The 19,741-nt window shown below is 29.5% G+C and overlaps 2 protein-coding genes across 2 annotated transcripts in view; both read left to right on the top strand.

The window, feature by feature from the left end:
* Positions 1–12,270: 12,270 nt before the first annotated feature.
* LOC101494862 (cyclin-D5-1-like) lies at positions 12,271–14,343 on the top strand. Its single transcript, XM_004511787.4, has 5 exons — positions 12,271–12,681; positions 12,817–12,903; positions 13,014–13,302; positions 13,490–13,623; positions 13,724–14,343. Exons 1-5 carry the CDS (start codon positions 12,370–12,372, stop codon positions 13,925–13,927), a joined length of 1,026 nt encoding a protein of 341 aa, XP_004511844.1. The 5' UTR covers positions 12,271–12,369; the 3' UTR covers positions 13,928–14,343.
* A 5,042-nt stretch (positions 14,344–19,385) lies between these two features.
* LOC101494543 (uncharacterized) overlaps positions 19,386–19,741 on the top strand; it is a 5,880-nt gene continuing 5,524 nt past the window's right edge. The window contains 1 exon segment of the mRNA XM_012718952.3: positions 19,386–19,739. Coding sequence (XP_012574406.1) covers positions 19,517–19,739 — 223 coding nt within the window. The 5' untranslated portion in view covers positions 19,386–19,516.

Here is a 19,741-nt window from a genome sequence, read left to right as displayed (position 1 = left end):
AATGAAAAGGATGAAGTAAAACTCAACTCATGAGCGCACAAGATGGTGCTTTTAGTTTATAATTATTTTTTTATCTCGAGACAGATTTAAAAACAATGATTTTAGAGTTTTCAATAGGGGTAGCAAAATAAATCATACCTGTGAATAAAATCTACTGCGACGGGTACGAGTATGAGACGATAGTTTAAAAAGTATCAGTAGATAAAATAAATAGATATTTTTACTATTAGTTATTTATTAGATGTAAATTAGTAAAATTAATATACTGTAATAGTTTTTGTTTATGTATTAATAGTTTTGATGATTAAATTTTATCATATATTTTATTTATGTCTTAATGTAATAATCTTTTTATGTGTTATTGTATATATTTTTTTTCACAAAATAGGAGGATTTTTTTTTATATAATGCAACAAAAAAAATCATTTTTGTATTTATTTAAAATATGATATTCATGTATATCTCCTTATACATGCGGATACTTAAAAATCCGTCATATAACTATTAAGCGGATATCTGCATAAAAATAAATAAATACAAATATAATTTTTTATGCAATGAGTAAAGTAATGGAGTAATACTATCCACATTCGTGGATATTTATTGTTATCCATAACGTTATAGATTCAAATATGAATATTCTTGTCACTTTCATTTTCTTAAATTTGTAGACATATTTTTTTTTTTTTTTTTATGTTATTAATTGGATGTTACAAATTTATTCACATATTCACCTATTTTAGTTTTAATAAATGTGTAATTGTGTTGTTTTTTTATCTATATAGTTTATAAAATTAATGAACTAATATTATTTTTGCAGTAAAAAAAAGACAGTGGTTTTAGTATGAGACAAAGAAACATTTATTTCAACAATGCATCAATGTTAAACATTTTTATTATTAAATACTAAATAATTTATTTTTTATAATTTGCAAAATTATAAACTTTTTATTCCATTTCCCTATTATATTTTTACAAAATGTTCAAAACAACAACATTTGTTTGCAATATTTCCCTTCCCTCAAGATATATTGAAAAAATAAAAAATAAAGTGACATTTCTAAACACTAATTAATAATTATTATCATTTGTTGTTTAAAAATAATAATTAAGTGAAAATAAAAAAAAGAAACTAATGTCCCTTTAGTATTTTGTTTATTTGTCATTTTGCATCAAAATTTGATATAAAAATAAAATTAATGTATCATTTACATAATATTTAATAAAAATAAAATAATTAAAAGTAAATTATTATATTCATAAACAATTACTAATAAGCATGACAATAGGGTGGGGTGAGTTGTGAGTTTTGTTTCTCACCCTCCCATCCGATCGGTCATGGAAAAACTGCACTCGCTCATCTTTTCGCTCGTGACTAGATTCAAGTTTTTGGCCGCATCCGCACTCATTTATATATATATAATAATAAATTTAAAAGTCACATTTATTATAATTAATATAATAAAATATTTATTATTATACAAAAATAAAAATAAAATCATATTTTCTATATAAAAAAATTATAATTTTTAATATTGAAAAAATATTAAATATATTAAATATATATCTGTATATAAAATTTAAAATTAACAATAATATTATTAATATGTGAAGTTAGATGTAGGGATGAAGTGAATATGAACACCCAAAACTAATCTCTCCTCCCAAATTTTAATTTCGAGTAAAATTTAGATTCAATCAAAATATATTGACTCCACCTAAATTAAAAATATGACAACCTTGATTACTCAATCTTAAAAATCGTATTAAAAAAGTTTTATCTTTAATTTTTTATGAAGGAAATAATTAGATGGTCAAAGATTGAAAGGTCCAAAAACTATTTTGGCTAAGTAAAGCTTGGCATTGTATCTAGACATAGTCCAAACATTACATAGACACGCACGTAAATTACTCGTAACACCAACACCCAACTTCTTTAAATAAGAGAGACTTAACTCATTTAAAGAGAACAAATTCCTCGTATTTATATATTTATATAGTGTGATTTTGATCACGACACATCATTAACAAAGACCCACTAAAATTCTATTAGAAAATACCTATAGATCTAATAAGGAAACCCTTTGTTTGATCAACGTGGCTGAGCTAAGAATTAATTTCAAAATATCCTAAGACCCGTTCGTTTAGAATTTTGAAAAACAAACTTACAGATTGTGTAAAAATATTTATATTTTGTAGAAACTTTAATTATTCTTACGCATCACACGCTGATTAATATCAGTTCGCTTAATTAAATTTTAAGGAATCTTTTTTATCCCAACATTAAATTTGACACACAAAATTGTTGGAACACTATCAAGAATTGAGGGTGAATCAATGGTGAAAATTGATAATTGAAATTGTGGTGTTTTAGAAAATGATGGAGAAAGGAGAGAAGTTATGGAAGAGAGTTATTTTCTGAATTTTCATTATTGTGTAAAAATGGCATTAGTCTCAAAACATTACACACAAAGTTATTTATATGGGTACAAATGTGGAACCACTCAATGGTGAAAATTGATAATTGAAATTGTGGTGTTTTAGAAAATGATGGAGAAAGGAGAGAAGTTATGGAAGAGAGTTATTTTCTGAATTTTCATTATTGTGTAAAAATGGCATTAGTCTCAAAACATTACACACAAAGTTATTTATATGGGTACAAATGTGGAACCACTTAACTTGGCACAAAACTAACATTTGAATTATTTACAACTTCCAATAAAAACTTCCTAGTTCATCATTCACCAACTTCGTTGAATTGCTCAAAAACCAGTTACCTGCCTCATCACCCTATCCTCCTTAATTAAATAATAGAAAAATATATTGCCATCAAATTGAATCTCCACCCCTCAGAACTCCATTCAATTAAAATTTTGAACCACAAATCCTCTCAATTATTTTAATTTATACTTCAACACCATTTACTCAATAAAACAATATTAAACACTTTCAAAATTTTCACCCCCAAATATTCGTAAACAGTTAAAAATATTATTTATGCTTCATTGTGAAAAAGTTGCGACAAATTGGTTATGAGAATGGGTTTCTCAAATTAATGAGATCACAATAGTAGCAACCATTCACAATCCATCGTCATACAAATTGATAAGGGTAACAGTAAAAATATATAAAAATGGAAATAAAAAAGAATAATGGTGGTGGTTGCGAAATGATGAAAACCAACACTGAATAGCTTGACGTAATAGGAGATTAATGAATGGTGGCCAAACAACATTCATTTTTTGTTTGTTTTGGTTACAAAAACAACATTCAATATTTACTCAATACTAGCAATGCAATATCACACATTGTAGTTCTAGTTCAACAATTCCAATCACATTTTTTCTTTTGCAATAAATAAATAAATTTCCACAAACACAAACCACATTCATGGACAGTACATGTCTCTCATAATCGCTATATATTTCAATGAAAAAAATCACACGCACTCTTATTTATTTTTTAATTACTTTTTCATAAATCTCACAAACTCATATGATATGGTATATAGTATTCGTGTGTGCGGTTTTAGAAAATGATGGAGAAAGGAGAGAAGTTATGGAAGAGAGTTATTTTCTGAATTTTCATTATTGTGTAAAAATGGCATTAGTCTCAAAACATTACACACAAAGTTATTTATATGGGTACAAATGTGGAACCACTTAACTTGGCACAAAACTAACATTTGAATTATTTACAACTTCCAATAAAAACTTCCTAGTTCATCATTCACCAACTTCGTTGAATTGCTCAAAAACCAGTTACCTGCCTCGCTCCACATTCTTCCAATACATGCACATAACGAAGCTGCGATATACTCCGCCTCGCAAGAAGATAGAGCAACCACCGGCTCCTTTTTAGAACACCAAGAGATTGGTGCCCCTCCGAACATAAAAACATAACCGACCGTTGATTTCTGATCGTCCTTATCTCCGCACCAATTGGAGTCGGTGTATCCAAGTAATTCGCAACTTCTGCCCATGTCACTTCCACAACCAAGAGTACTTTTCACACCAATACCCTTTTTACCTTTTGGTAAATCAACCAACATCCATGTATTGTTCCCTTCAATTGATTCCAGTTCTTCCTTCATAGCACATATCCTCTTTGGATCACTTAATGCCTCCTCCGTATTCACCGGTTCGGATTCAACCATTAAAGCGAAATGAATAAGATCACCCTCATTGTTGATCTCGCTATCTTGGAACAATTCACAATCACGGAGTCGTTGAGGCAATCCTCTTCGCCTTGTTGATCGTCTACTTGATTCACCTCTTTCGGTTTTGAAAGGTTGCTGTGCAGCACCTTCAGCATGCTGAAAATTCAGATTTTTCTGCAGACAATCGATTGGCAAATCGATTTCCAGCTCTCCAGAGGCTCCAGAATGTTGATTTTTCTGCTGACAATCGATTGGACAATCGATTTCCACCTCCCCAGACTGATTTTTCTGCAGAAAATCGATTGGTGAATCGATTGACACTTCTCTAGTAGCTCCAGGATTTCGACCCAAATCGATTGGTAAATCGATTTCCACCTCTCCAGACTGATTTTCTGTAGAAAATCGATTGGCACTTCTCCAATAGCTCCAGGATTTTGGCATAAATCGATTGGCAAATCGATTTCCCAAGCTGATATGGCAGTTTTTCTGCTGTCAAACTGCCGTATCTCATCCACGATCACATCTCGACTTATTACGATCTTCTTGCTACTCACATCAAACAACTTGTAGCCTCCGGTAGAATGATATCCGACAAGCAACAACATTTCACTCTTGTCATCAAGCTTCTTCCGAAGCTGTCCCGGAATATATCGAAATGCTACCGAACCGAAAACGCGCAAATGACTCAAATTCGATTTGAATCCAGACCATACCTCTTCTGGAGTCACCTTTTCAAGCTTATTTGTAGGACACCTATTCAACACATAGGCGGCTGTAGCAACAACTTCTCCCCAAAGCTCTTTCGGCAAATTCTTCCCTTTCAACATGCTACGCACCATGTTCATAATTGTCCTATTTTTCCTCTCGGCCACGCCATTTTGCTGAGGCGTATAGGGTGGTACAACCTCACGCACTATACCCTCATCATCACAATACTTCCCAAATTCTCTCGAACTAAATTCGCCTCCGCCATCGGTTTTGAGAATTTTGAGTTTGTGACCGCTTTGCCGCTCAACCATAGATTTAAATCGTTTGAACACCTCAAACATCTCATCATTCCTCTTTATGAGATAAATCCACAATTTCCTACTAAAATCATCGATAAATGTGACAAAGTATCGATTACCTCCATACGAACTGACTTGCATTGGCCCGCACCATCGGAATACATCACCTTAAGCTGATGCTTAGTCCTATGACCTGCATCTTTGCTGAAACTATTCTTGTGTTGCTTCCCTTGTATACACTCTTCACATATCTCAGCTGGAATATTGATACTAGGCAGTCCGGTTACCATCTCATACTTTTGCAATGCGTTGAGATCTCGAAAGTTCAAATGTCCAAGACGGTAGTGCCACAACCATTCATCACGACTTGCCGCTGTAGCTAAACACCTATGCTCCATGATTTCCAACTCAATCTTGAAAGTTCTATTGGCAGCCATAGGAGCCTTAAGGATCAAAACACCGTTTTGGTCCAAAACGCGCAAAACCTTGTTTTCCATCCGAATTATGTAATTCCTCTCAAGCAATTGGCCAATACTCAAGAGATTACACTTGATTCCTGGAATGTACAGCACATATTTGATCAATGAATGACCACCATCCATTCTCATGATCAAAACATCACCGATACCGTTGGCCGCTAATGTCGTGTCATCCGCGAATTTCACTCTACTTCGCGTGGCTTGATTGATCTTCACGAACCAATCCTTTCTTCCTGTCATATGTGTCGAACAACCTGAGTCCAAGTACCACTCATTTCTCCCTTGGGCTCCATCTCGAACTGTTACCATTGCGCTTTTCTCCGAATGCGTTATTGCAGATTTTTCTGCACTACAATAATTGCTGTCCAACAACTTCCTCTTGTCACAGTTGCTGTCCAGCCCCTCTTTAATGCCATAGTTCTCTTCCGTGATCATCACAAGAACCGTGTTATCATAATCCACGTCTTGCCTCGCAACCTTAGCCTCATCCGCATAATTCTCCCTTGGTTTCGCTCTACACTCTCTTGCGAAATGCCCAAGCTTTTGACAATTGTAACACTTCTTGGTGCTTTTGTTGAATGGCTTGTAGTTGTCTTGACCACCACCTTTGGAACTGCCATCACCTTTTCTTGAATTTTGTGACTCTTCTTCATCAAAATTCTGGAAATTCTTCTTTCCTCTAGAAGGCCATCTCCCTTTCGATTTCTTATTCTTCTCGTTGAAACGGGCTTGCAAAGCAACTTCCGCTTTGGCTTTATCGTTTCCTCTTTCGTCCATCCTTTGTTCATGAGCTTCCAATGAACTTTGAAGTTCATCTTTCGTCATCGTCTTGAGATCCTTCGATTCCTCAATCGCCACCACAATATTATCGAATCTTGGTGTTAAAGAACGCAATACCTTCGACACAATATTCTGTTCGGAAACGGTTTCACCACACGACTTCATTTGATTCCCCAAGCGTGTCACACGCGTCACGTAATCGTTAATCGTTTCCTTGTCTTCCATTTGAAGTAATTCAAACTGCCGCTTATGAGTTTGTAACCTCACCACCTTCGCCTTATCCGCTCCAGCATATGCTTTCTCAAGAATACTCCAAGCTGTCTTCGCCGAGTCGCAATCGCCAACTTTTTCGAAATTGTCACTATCGACGCAAGAATGGATCAAGAAAAGGGCCTTGTAATCTTTCTTCTTATCTTCCTTGAATTTTGCTTCTTGGGCTGCTGTAGCCTCTTTACCAAGAAGAGTAATACCATCGGTAATCATATCAAGAACATCTTGATATCCAAACAAAACTTTCATTTGTTTGTGCCATTTGTCATAATTCTTCGAATCAAGAATCGGAAGGTTGGTAGGAATTTTGTCATTGGAAACTGACATGATTGCAGCGGAATTGGATCTAAACCTTGCTCTGATACCAGATGTTGGAACACTATCAAGAATTGAGGGTGAATCAATGGTGAAAATTGATAATTGAAATTGTGGTGTTTTAGAAAATGATGGAGAAAGGAGAGAAGTTATGGAAGAGAGTTATTTTCTGAATTTTCATTATTGTGTAAAAATGGCATTAGTCTCAAAACATTACACACAAAGTTATTTATATGGGTACAAATGTGGAACCACTTAACTTGGCACAAAACTAACATTTGAATTATTTACAACTTCCAATAAAAACTTCCTAGTTCATCATTCACCAACTTCGTTGAATTGCTCAAAAACCAGTTACCTGCCTCATCACCCTATCCTCCTTAATTAAATAATAGAAAAATATATTGCCATCAAATTGAATCTCCACCCCTCAGAACTCCATTCAATTAAAATTTTGAACCACAAATCCTCTCAATTATTTTAATTTATACTTCAACACCATTTACTCAATAAAACAATATTAAACACTTTCAAAATTTTCACCCCCAAATATTCGTAAACAGTTAAAAATATTATTTATGCTTCATTGTGAAAAAGTTGCGACAAATTGGTTATGAGAATGGGTTTCTCAAATTAATGAGATCACAATAGTAGCAACCATTCACAATCCATCGTCATACAAATTGATAAGGGTAACAGTAAAAATATATAAAAATGGAAATAAAAAAGAATAATGGTGGTGGTTGCGAAATGATGAAAACCAACACTGAATAGCTTGACGTAATAGGAGATTAATGAATGGTGGCCAAACAACATTCATTTTTTGTTTGTTTTGGTTACAAAAACAACATTCAATATTTACTCAATACTAGCAATGCAATATCACACATTGTAGTTCTAGTTCAACAATTCCAATCACATTTTTTCTTTTGCAATAAATAAATAAATTTCCACAAACACAAACCACATTCATGGACAGTACATGTCTCTCATAATCGCTATATATTTCAATGAAAAAAATCACACGCACTCTTATTTATTTTTTAATTACTTTTTCATAAATCTCACAAACTCATATGATATGGTATATAGTATTCGTGTGTGCGGGGCAGTCCATTAATTGAATGACACATTATATTATAGTGATTGAATTGAATAAAAGCAATGGTCTTGGAAGCATGATTTTCCCCACACCCATTCTGCATCTGTAAGCAAGAGAAAAAAGAACATATAAAAAACGGTCAAACTTGCTGACCATCTTGGTCTTGCTGATGTTTCAGAGTCAAAGGTTCTTCTACCTAGCTACTCTTCCCATCGGTCCATCACTCTTACCTAAGCTCAGACACACTGCAAACATAAAACATATCATTCTCTATTTATTATTATTCATATATGATTACATTTTTAGATCTTAGCGAAAATATAATCTATTAACATTGTAAATTTCTTTACATTAACATAATATATGTTATAAGTGGTACTCATATTGAAGTAATATCATAAGAAACAAAAATAATATTGTTATATTAAATCTAAAAGAAGATTGTTATAATAATATATTATGAGTGGGTGGCAAGTTAGGATAGAAGAGGAGCGTTGCATTCTTTTTATAAAAATAAAAAAAATAAAAAAAAATAAAAAAATAGATACAGACTGGAAGTGGTCCAGCCTTTCACACGTGAAGACGCTCCTCACCTGCTAATGCTTATTTTATTCACGTGTGCTATCATTCATTCATCAATTCTTTTCTTAGCTTCCCAATTCTGGCCCATCATTTCCACCTTCCAAATTAATCCCTCTATTCATATACTTAATTCATCACTTAGGCCCAAATCACTATATTATAATATATTCATTAATGCAACTCATACATAATAATATTGAGTTGATATTATTTTAGATAAATTTGAGTAATATTTTGCACTTTTGCAAATAATTTAGAAATGTTAATTATGCAAATAACTAAATTAATACAACCTTATATATTCAAGTATTAATTTAGATATGTACTAATTTTTCTTCTTTATTTACCTTGTTGATGAAGAATTGGATGTTTACTCATTTATCTCCCTTTTATTTACCTTGTTCAAGAAAAAGTTTCCTTTTGTATATCAATTATAGTACTCAAAGTGAGATTGAATCGAAACATGATTATATTGTTAAAACTGAAAAGGTTAGTTAATTACTAATTGGGGTAAATATGTATGCATGTGCCTTGTTATATATATAAGATAAAAAGAGGAACGTGCTTGCAATATATATGATAAAGATAATAGACTATTTATTTGGGTGAGAAGGGTAATGTGATATCTTATCTGGCAGTCAAGGTCTGTTAAAGATGTCATTCCACCAGTTTTAATTGCATACCAGATTTTGGATCTTGTGTCATTTAGTTTAATTTAATTTTTCCTAGTTTGTTTTAGTTATTTAACCTGTTATGTCTATTATGAAATATATTAATTAATGACATAACACCTAGTCTTCTTTGATAAATAAAAAAGCTTCACTATGTTCTTCTGCTCATCCCTATTGCTGTATATTAAATCTCCTCTTAATTTATTTTGTTTCCGAGATGTCAGTTTATTAATAAAAATTTGATATTATAATTTTAATAATTATGATTTATATTTTTTATGGGACGTTTGTAAAATGGTTATATAATAATTTCCTGTTTCTTATTTTTTACTTTTTAAATATTGAACTCCTCAAATGAGGCATTATTCTCTAATTATTTGATTAAGAAAATAATTTTACTTAGAATTTAGAAACAAATCGTGAAATAACATGTGACAAGTGAAGTAGTTGATCCAGAATCACTCCCACTATTGATAACATAAACGAAAAAGAGGTACATTATATGACCAAAAACAATAAAACATATTAATAAACTTTATTTATTTTTAACTGTGTATTAATAAACATTATATTCATGGCTGTAATAGCACGCACGATGAGTTAATGCTAGCATAATCTGTTACACATTAAAATAATATAAATTTTAACTAACTCTGATGAGATTTACTTTAAAGTTAAAGTATTTTAATCCCACTAGTATTTTCTAGCCAAAATGAAAAACAAGGGAATAGCAAAGAATGGTTTTTATGATGACACGAATGTATTTGCTTGGATTATATTGTTGTACATTGTCGTGACTAGAAAATATAATGTCGATTCAATTGTTCAAATTTGATGTTGATGATTATATATAGACATTAGGGGCTAGTAATTTATACACAAGGATGTTTGAAGGTGACCCAAAAAGAGAGACATGGGAGCCCAACAAGTGAGACCATTGATAATAATGTAACTAATGGAACAAGGGCGACATGTAAGGTCACGGATCAACTCATAGAGTCATAGTTTATGACAAATAAAGACATTCTAAAATCAACTTTTTTTAAACCCACCTTAATTAGTATGCTCCTTAAAATATCTCTACCACTTAGGTTATTTGAGTCTATTGTGGGAATATCTCTCGAGTCACTAGAACATTCAAATTTTTCATGCAAAATAAAATGAAGTTATTTAAATTATTGTGGTACTAATATGTTTGTCTGTCTGATTTTCTTAAAAAAATATATAAAAATTTATACAATTATCTAAAAATATTTTATTTAATTGATCCGAAAAAATAAAATTATAATTAAAAAAGTTTAAATTAATGATAAAATGGAAAGAAAAAATGTTATATAAAAATTTGATATATCTTTTTATATGTGAATAAATACTTTTTTTAAAAGTCACAATCATTTTATTGAATTAAAAACTAAAAAATATACATCAAATTATTTGACTGGAAGGATAAATTTGGAAGAACAAACAACACTAAAACTTGATATTTCCTTTATACATAGTATATAGATAATAATTAAGTATACTTCTTACACACCAAAAAACAAATAATAAGTACATATATTATTTTATTATTTTTTGTTTGTCTATGAGATGATTAATAATACTAAAAACTCATATGTACATAATTGTAAAGTCTTGAATTCAAAATAAAAATATAATCTTCAACTTAACAATATTAAAATTTATTTGTTGAATTTAAAATTATATATTATATTTATTTAATCCTAAATATAGTGCCATTTGAACAATCTAATATTTAATGACCCATACAGTACTCTTAATTATGCATTTTAATATATCACATGCTTTAGAAATTTTGTTCCTAACACAATGCTTTTTTTGTACTTTCTGATGTTTGGATATTCTTTGTAACAAATTCTACTTTAGTATGCTCAAGGATACTAGAATTTAGCTTTAGTCGCTTTCTTTTTTCTTTTAGATATAAAGCTTTGGTCGTTTTCTTTATTGAAGACTATTGTAGACAATTAGAATATATATACAATAATTCAATATATAATAGGTAATCTAGCTACTGCACAACATTAAATTAAGAAAAGAAAGATGACTCAGCTCAACACCATTATAGTTATATATGTATGTGCCTCTTTTTAAGAGCATTGTTCAACAAAAATAAGTTGGCATTATCAAAATAATGATATAGGGGACTTATAAATGGGAGGAGGAAAGAAAAAAAAAAGATTAGGCAGAAAACATGGTGGAGGATGATAAACATTGAACACTAAGATCAAATGAAATCCTTTACCATCATATATGGGACAAAAGTGACCATCCAAGCTGTCCTAAACTATAGGGAAAAATCAAAAGTGGTGTAGCATGTACCATATAGCAGTGCTATGAAGACTAAATATTGGAAGTTTAAGTGTGTATTTGGTTCTATGGTGAACAAAAATTAATTTTTAAATAATTAATTTTATAAAATTAATTAAATAAATTGAATACTAAATTTAAGTATAAAAATAACATTTAAATTTAAAAATTATAAATATAACAAAATAAATTTTATTATAAAATAATTAATTTAAATTAATTTTTATTAAAATTGATTATAAAATTTAAATTTGTTGAATATCTATCACTTATCTATTATATCATATTATATTATATATTTACAATTAAATTGAATATTTTTAAAAGTTTTCTATTTAAAATTTTGAAATCTAAGATACTAACTTGAGTTGCTTGAGTCGGTCTTTATCTAGAATATCCTAAGTCCCAACATTTGGAAGGACATTTCAATTCCTAATGAAAATATAAGTAAATCATTATTGTTTAATTACAATATTAGAGAAATTTTGTAACTGCTAATTAACTTCCTTTTGGCGGCACAAAAACCGCTGCTTCCCACTCACTAGTATTGTATCCACTCTCTCTCTCTCTCTCTCTCTCTCTCTCCACTTAAACACCACAAAATCTAATCTCTCTCCAAACACTTTGTACTATTTATCAACTCTCAAGTTTCATTCATACTTATTTTTTTAGTTCAATGGGGAGCTCTATTGGCACCTCTTTTTCTTTGTCTAGTCTTATGTGTTATGAACAAACAGAATCAACTCTCTTTGAAGAAGATGAAGATGATAACACTCTCTTCATTAACTCACTTGATCATAATTATGATAACCCTTTTTTCCTTTTGGAAGATGAAGATGAATACATTGAGTATTTGTTCAAACAAGAAACAGGATTTGGTTCCATCACTCATTTTTTGTCCTATGATGATGATCATGATGATGATTCAAGGAAAAACATATTTTGGCTCAGAACTGCTCGTTTGCATGCTATTGATTGGATTTTCAATGTTAGTTTTCACTAAACAAATAAACTATTGTTTTTTTTAATACCCTTTTCTTCTTACAATGTTGCTTGCTTTGTTTTTTTGTTGTTGTTCTGTTATTGAATTTGAAAATTGTTTTTTTTATTTTTTTTTATTCAGACACAAGCAAAGTTTGGGTTCAGTGTTCAAACAGCTTATTTATCAATCACTTATTTTGATCGGTTTCTTTCAAAACGATCCATTGATGTAAGCTTAACTTATTTTTCTTAATCTCATTTATATAATATCATTATTATTATTATAGTTTTCCAAATTTTGCTGATTTTGTTTTTATTTTTGGTTATGGAATGATGCAGGAATCAAAACCTTGGGCTATTCAATTATTATCAGTGGCATGTTTATCAATTGCAGCAAAAATGGAAGAACAAAGGGTTCCTCCACTATCAGAATATCCAATAGAATATAGATTTGAGAACAAAGTTATTAAGAACATGGAACTTTTGATTTTGAGTACATTGGAATGGAAAATGGGATTACCAACCCCTTTTGCTTATTTGCATTATTTCTTCACTAAGTTCTGTTCTGGATCCAAATCACAAACAATTATCTCAAAAGCCACACAACACATTTTGGAATTGGTCAAAGGTGATTTTTTTCATTAAAGTAATTGTCACATACTCGAATAAAATATAAGACAATTTTTTTTTTATATTAATATATTTAGTCTAGAATTTATACTAAATAAAGACATAGCCTTTTTAATTATATTTTATTTGGGAGCAGGTATATATTAAGATTGCATCTAAAAAAATTATTATTTTTGTGTGTGCAGATTTTAATTTGATGAATCAACGACCATCTATAATTGCTTCTGCTGCTATATTAGCATCTTTTGATTCCACATTAACAAAAAAGGCAATGGATCTTCGGATAAGTTTAGTCTCAACATGGGGAAATCTAGAAAGTGTGAGTTTAATTAATAGTAGTAATTTGTATTTTCTTCAATTTAATACAAATAGTACATTATAAATTTTAATGATATTAATTTCATTGTTTTATGCAACAGGGACAAGTATATTCATGTTACAATATAATACAAGAAAACAGGAGAAACAAAGTTAAGAAGACACCTTCATCGGATTTATTATCAACACAATCGAATTCCATGTGTGTTGTTGAGGACAAATCAAATGCTTGTTCAGGAGTTAAGAGAAAGCTAAGTTATGAGGACATTGAAGAATGTCATGGACAAAAGCTACATCGACCTTAGTTTGTGATATCTATACAAAAAAATTAATTTGATTGATGTTTAATTAATTACTGATTGTATTTTAGGATTTTTTTTTTGGTATTGAAAAATTATTATTGTTTGTTAGTTAATAGGACCTAATGAGTATCATCCACCATTTTTGTGGAATGATTTGGTATTGATGATTGGGGATTATATTTCTTAGTACCCAACAAAAAGATATTGCAAGTGACAAAAAAAAAAGGCAGAGTAAATAAATAAATTAAAAAGTTATTAGCTTTTTCTTTAGCCATTAGTACTAAGTAACAATTTGGTGAATGAAAGTTCACAAGGATTGTGGTGGTGAAGTGAAAGATGTTACATTACATGAGTGAAAGCAAGAAAGCTATGTGGAAGTGGAACACTATTTATTATTACTAGTGATAGTGTTTGCAACATTTCTATGCTTTTACAACTGTACTACTTTTTATTTTATTTTTTTATTTCACTTAATTATTATTTAATTATTATTTTGTTGTGAGTGAAATTATTGAACTAGTACTTATTAGTTCTAGCTTTTGTCATTTGATGGGAAGCTTGCTTGGGATGCTTTGCTTTCCATTGAGAATGGGAAAATAGTTTAGTTTGATTTGATGGGTCTGTGTAACAATTGGGTTGGGGCATTGATAAAGCTTGTAAAAGTTGAAAGTGATTATAGTACTATTGGTTTTGGTTGGGACGCTAGAGGTTCCTTTTCAGGAGGACTAGGTAACTTTTTATTAACAATTGTTGGTTTGTACTCTGATTTAGTTATGTTTAGTGTACTTTAAGATTGGGCCATTCAACTCGTACTTTGCAATGGTCGTGCTTGTGCTTGTACTTATTGATTACTAAACTAAATAATTAATGGAGATAGTCTTTCAAAAACAAAGATAATCTAATAAAATACAAGGTCAGCCTGAGCTTGGGTATGAGTAAAAAAACAAGTACTATAATTGAAAATAAGATTTCAAATGAATTTATAATAAATAGATATTATTTAATTTATAAGTCAATTTTGTAGAAATATTGTGATATGGTGATTTGATACCGAATTTAATAGTACTAGCATATGAGAGGTGTATTGAAAAACTAATTAAATGTTGCATATATTAAATATAACATATTGAAGTTATAAAGAGATTTATTATTTATCTTATAGATCAATTTAATAAGTAGAATTAAAGTTCAATATAAAAAATAAATGAATGATTGAAGATGTTTTGTAGATTACTAGGGTTAGCCATATCTATTACTTTATGGTGTTAGCTATCTAGCTTCACTTTGTGGGTTTTATTTCCCATTTTCTTAATTAGTGAAGATTATGGTTGTTATAGGATTGGTGTTAGCATCTTTTAAGCAATATATTATGTTTTTTTTTTAACAGTTTGGTTTTTCAATTAGGTTCAAATATGATTATGGGTTGTACTGACTACACCAAATTTGCAAATTGTTGCCTTATGCGGGAATTGAACGTGTTGTTTAGAGGTTAAGTACTCAGATTCTTTGACTCTAATTATTAATTTGATTAATAATATCAAGAAGGTAAGAAGGTTAAGGGTAATATTTCTGGTCAGCTTAGTCTCATGGTTATATTCTAGTACATCAACATCAACATAGTTCATATTGTTTGAAAATTGAGGTATTGAAAACTTGAATTCTCTAGTCTCGACTAAGTGTTATTGTTCTACACCAAAATAATCGTACATTACTTGAAATTAACCAAGTGGTTATCCCTAATAAAAAAAACCATGAGACTATTGCTAAGGATAAAATCATCATAACTTGTGTATATAACTCAAAATAGAAAAAGACAACTTGAGATGGTAAGAAAGATAGTAGTGATTCTTAGTTAAATACACAAACTTTGTACTATGCAAAATATCATAATAAAATACATTGTAACAATAAAAAAAAAAAAAAAACGCGTATAAGATGACATATATTTTGGATTTATACTCTCTTATATTGAAATCTAATATGATGAAGTTATATTGATAATCTCACCATTCGAATTCATTAGAATCTACTACTTAAAAAATATATAAGCAATATCAATTAGATTCTAACAATAGATAATACAAATTTGTTGTATTCCTCCTACTCTCACACTACCTATGTGAGGCATTCACAATTGACACTAGGTTCTCATTAATTAAGACAACGCCACTTACAACATAGTACAAAGTTTTACTTTAGTTATTGAGCATATCTAAATTTAAAGTGCCATTTAGTCTACAAGAATTTTATGGGCTAAGTAACACGCTAACAGCTCTATGATTGATTTATTAAACGTACAGTTTAAAGTCTATGATTGTGTGAAGAATGGAATCGTATATACTTGTTTGTCGAAGGTATATTTTAAACCTTATGCCATAAAAAGATATTGATTGAGTAGGTTGAAGTGAAAGTTTGTTGAATCAAAATTATGTGGATATAAATAATTGAAGTATAATTGATCATGTGAAGTGAGTAGTCTGCAAATAGTGAAATAGGGTCAGTATAAGTGGCATTATGTGCAAATTTAACAGCAACATTTAACCAACTAAGGGTGGAGGGGCTAACAGAATCTTGATAATTTGTGAATGAGTCAGCATGTGAACCATATACTTATGCAACAACAAATAACAATAAGATGGTACTCTCACGGTAAATTGCTTCTAGCAAAATACAAGAATTATGAATTATGCCAGACTGTATATGTATGCTTGTAATTCGGCACCACTTGTGATGGGATGTAATTTCTGACACCAAATTCTCATTTATCATTTTTCTTATCTTCATTTCACACCCACCATCTTTCTTTTTAGATTCACTTTTAACTCATTATTTGCTACGAAAAAATTGATTATTTTTTCAATTCAAACCACTCATCAACTAAGTAGTTATAATTTGTAATTAGTTACTTAGACTCATTAGGTAGTCTCATTGGCTATATAAATATAATCTAACATTTTCATTATTAATACAATTTTTATAGTTACATTTGTTTATGATTTTATCTATCAATTACTTTATTTACTTCTATTAAGAATATAAATAAACTAACATGTAACACTAACTAAAATAATTAATTATCAAACGTACATACTTAACTAGTTGATCTACGGAAATAAATTTTAAAAATACTAATTTTAATTAGGGGTACTTAACTAGTTGATCTACGAAAATAAATTTTAAAAATACTAATTTTAATAGGGGTGTTTGTGGTGTGATTTGATTTAGTTTTCAGGTAAACAATCATTCGATTTAAAGATTAAAATACTTGTTATTCGGTTTGGATGACGATTAAAAAAAAATTGATCCGACTCAAATTAATATAATTTAAATTGAATTGATTTTCAGTTGATTCAAATTATAATTTATAAAATATTATTTTAATATTAATATTATAAAATTACATTCAAGTAATAAGTTTGAAGCAAAATATTAAATATAGTATACTAAAAATTAACGTTACTAAATAATATTAATATATAAAATAGCAATAAAAATATATCACATTAAACAAATAAATATTATTAAATATATATAATAGTTTAATACAATATCTCATATTAATAAAAAATAAATAAGTATTAAAATTTATATATGCAGTTTGGTTAAGTTAGTTTCGCCTTTTGAAAATTATTCCAAAATCTCATCCAATTAGTGTAGTTTTCACAAAGAAATATTGAAACACATTTAATAATATTTAGTTTTACGCAGTTTTCTATTTTTTTAAATCGACGTGCAATTTTCTTTTGGATCAAATTAGATGTAAGCAGTCCTAATTATAACTATAAAAGAGAGAGACTTGATAAAGATTTCCTATTTCATAATTTATTATAAATTTATACGTGTAAATGAATTCATTAGTTAATACATGTAATACTTAATTGTAATTTGTGACCCACAACTCGAATCTAAATAGAATAGAGAATGCGTGTAATTTTCTTGATGAGTTTTAGAATATTGTGTTTACCTTTCTAAGTAATTTGTAATTCAAATTTAGTTGAATCGTGCACTTAGAGCCAATTGATATGTAGTGGTCGCCAATGCAGAGGATTCAGATATGAAAAATACTAGTTTTCAACACTGTCAATGATAAAGACCACAATATTGGATATGACATAGTTTAAAGACCAAACTCGTGCATATCTATAAGTGTCACGGAATAGGATGCAGTGAGATTGTCTCTTGGACCACAACATTTTATTTTACATTATAAAGATAAAGGACATTTTTATCTTATGTGTATGTCATATAAGAAAAACGTTATTGTCGTATTTCATTTCTTTCTTGCCATTGGACAAATATTGTTTGTCTCATGGAGTGATAAATGACTTGTGTGGACAAAATTTGAATCAAGAGCATATATAAACAAAGAGGACGGGACCAAGATATACTAAAAAGTTAAGATATTTTGATACTATAAAAATTAAATAATTAATAATTGAACGATATGTTATTATGTATTAAAATTTTTAATAGATATTCTAATAATGTATACATAAATAGATTAAAAAAAATTATTCATAAATAAATTCAAAACATTTAATTATATAGTACTTGGAAATTCGATATTTGTCTCATCGACTGTGGCTGTATATCTTTCATTCTTCAATTTCATTTTTTTATGGGAGACTATATCACTACGAATATATATTTGTATAAACAATAATATTAACTTATTCACAAAAATAAAATGCAGGTATGCTCATAATAAGACATAGATCTAGTTATGGGGTGAAATTTGGGGATGGAGTAGTTTGCACTATGGTGAAAAATATATGTGATCATTTTTTTTTTTTGTAAACTGTTGAAGATATGTTCTGATTACTAGTATATTTTTTACTCAATGTGAAAGAAAATAATGATTAAAAAATTTAAATATATTTCAAATGTACAACAACATTAACAACACACTATTTAATATACATTTTCAAACACGTTATTTTTAATTAGTTAAAATTCATGAGTTACACTAAATTTATATAAGGCTCAAATAATTTGGTGAAGTGAATTTTAAACAATAAAAAATAGTGTTAAAAAATGTATATAAGAAAGTTTGTTGTTAACATTCTTCTCAAAACGTATAAACATACAATGTCAATTTGTATATCTATCAATCATTCTTCATTTAAAAAAGAAAAAGAAAAATACTTATTGTTCCGATGAAAAACAGTAAAACAACATGTGTTATTTTTTAATTGGTTAGACTATTTTAATCCCCTAACTTGATGTATAGTATTCCCCACTTAATATTTTAACTTGTGGGAAAAACCTAGGGTACTATGTAGCATTGTTGTTTGGGAAAATAAATTTTGGGTGTTGTAGAAAGACGGAGGTGTAAATAGGAATTCCTTTTCTTGTTTGGTTCTCACAGGCCCAAAAGAAATAACTTACTATGAAGTATGAACACAAAAACCCATTTTTTTTTTATGATGTAAAAACCCAAACCTTGTTTATGGACAATCATTTCTTTATCGAGTTTGGGAAATAAATAAAAATTTGAAAATTGAATATTTCCCTCGCAACGCAACATTATCCATGAATTTTAGAATTTTGCAGGTTGGAGTTACCGTTTGAAACCTTGAATCAGAAATTACAATGGAGAAGAAGCTTCGTTCATCACTCAACTCTTCACCGCAAGAATTCTTATCCTTAGCCACAAATCTAACCCTAAAATCATCTAAACCCTCTCTCAAAACCCTAATCCATTCAATTAAACCCTCTTCTAACCTCTCTTCTTCTCTCCCTGCATCTCTCTCCGATTCCATCACCTCCACCATTCAATCCTTTCAGAACCTTCTACAATCCAATTCCCCAAACCCT

The sequence above is a fragment of the Cicer arietinum genome, chromosome 8, assembly GCF_000331145.2.
Source record: "Cicer arietinum cultivar CDC Frontier isolate Library 1 chromosome 8, Cicar.CDCFrontier_v2.0, whole genome shotgun sequence".
Taxonomy (NCBI): Eukaryota; Viridiplantae; Streptophyta; class Magnoliopsida; order Fabales; family Fabaceae; genus Cicer; species Cicer arietinum.
The sequence above is the reverse complement of the archived record's forward strand: the minus strand, read 5'-3'. Positions and strand labels throughout refer to the sequence as shown.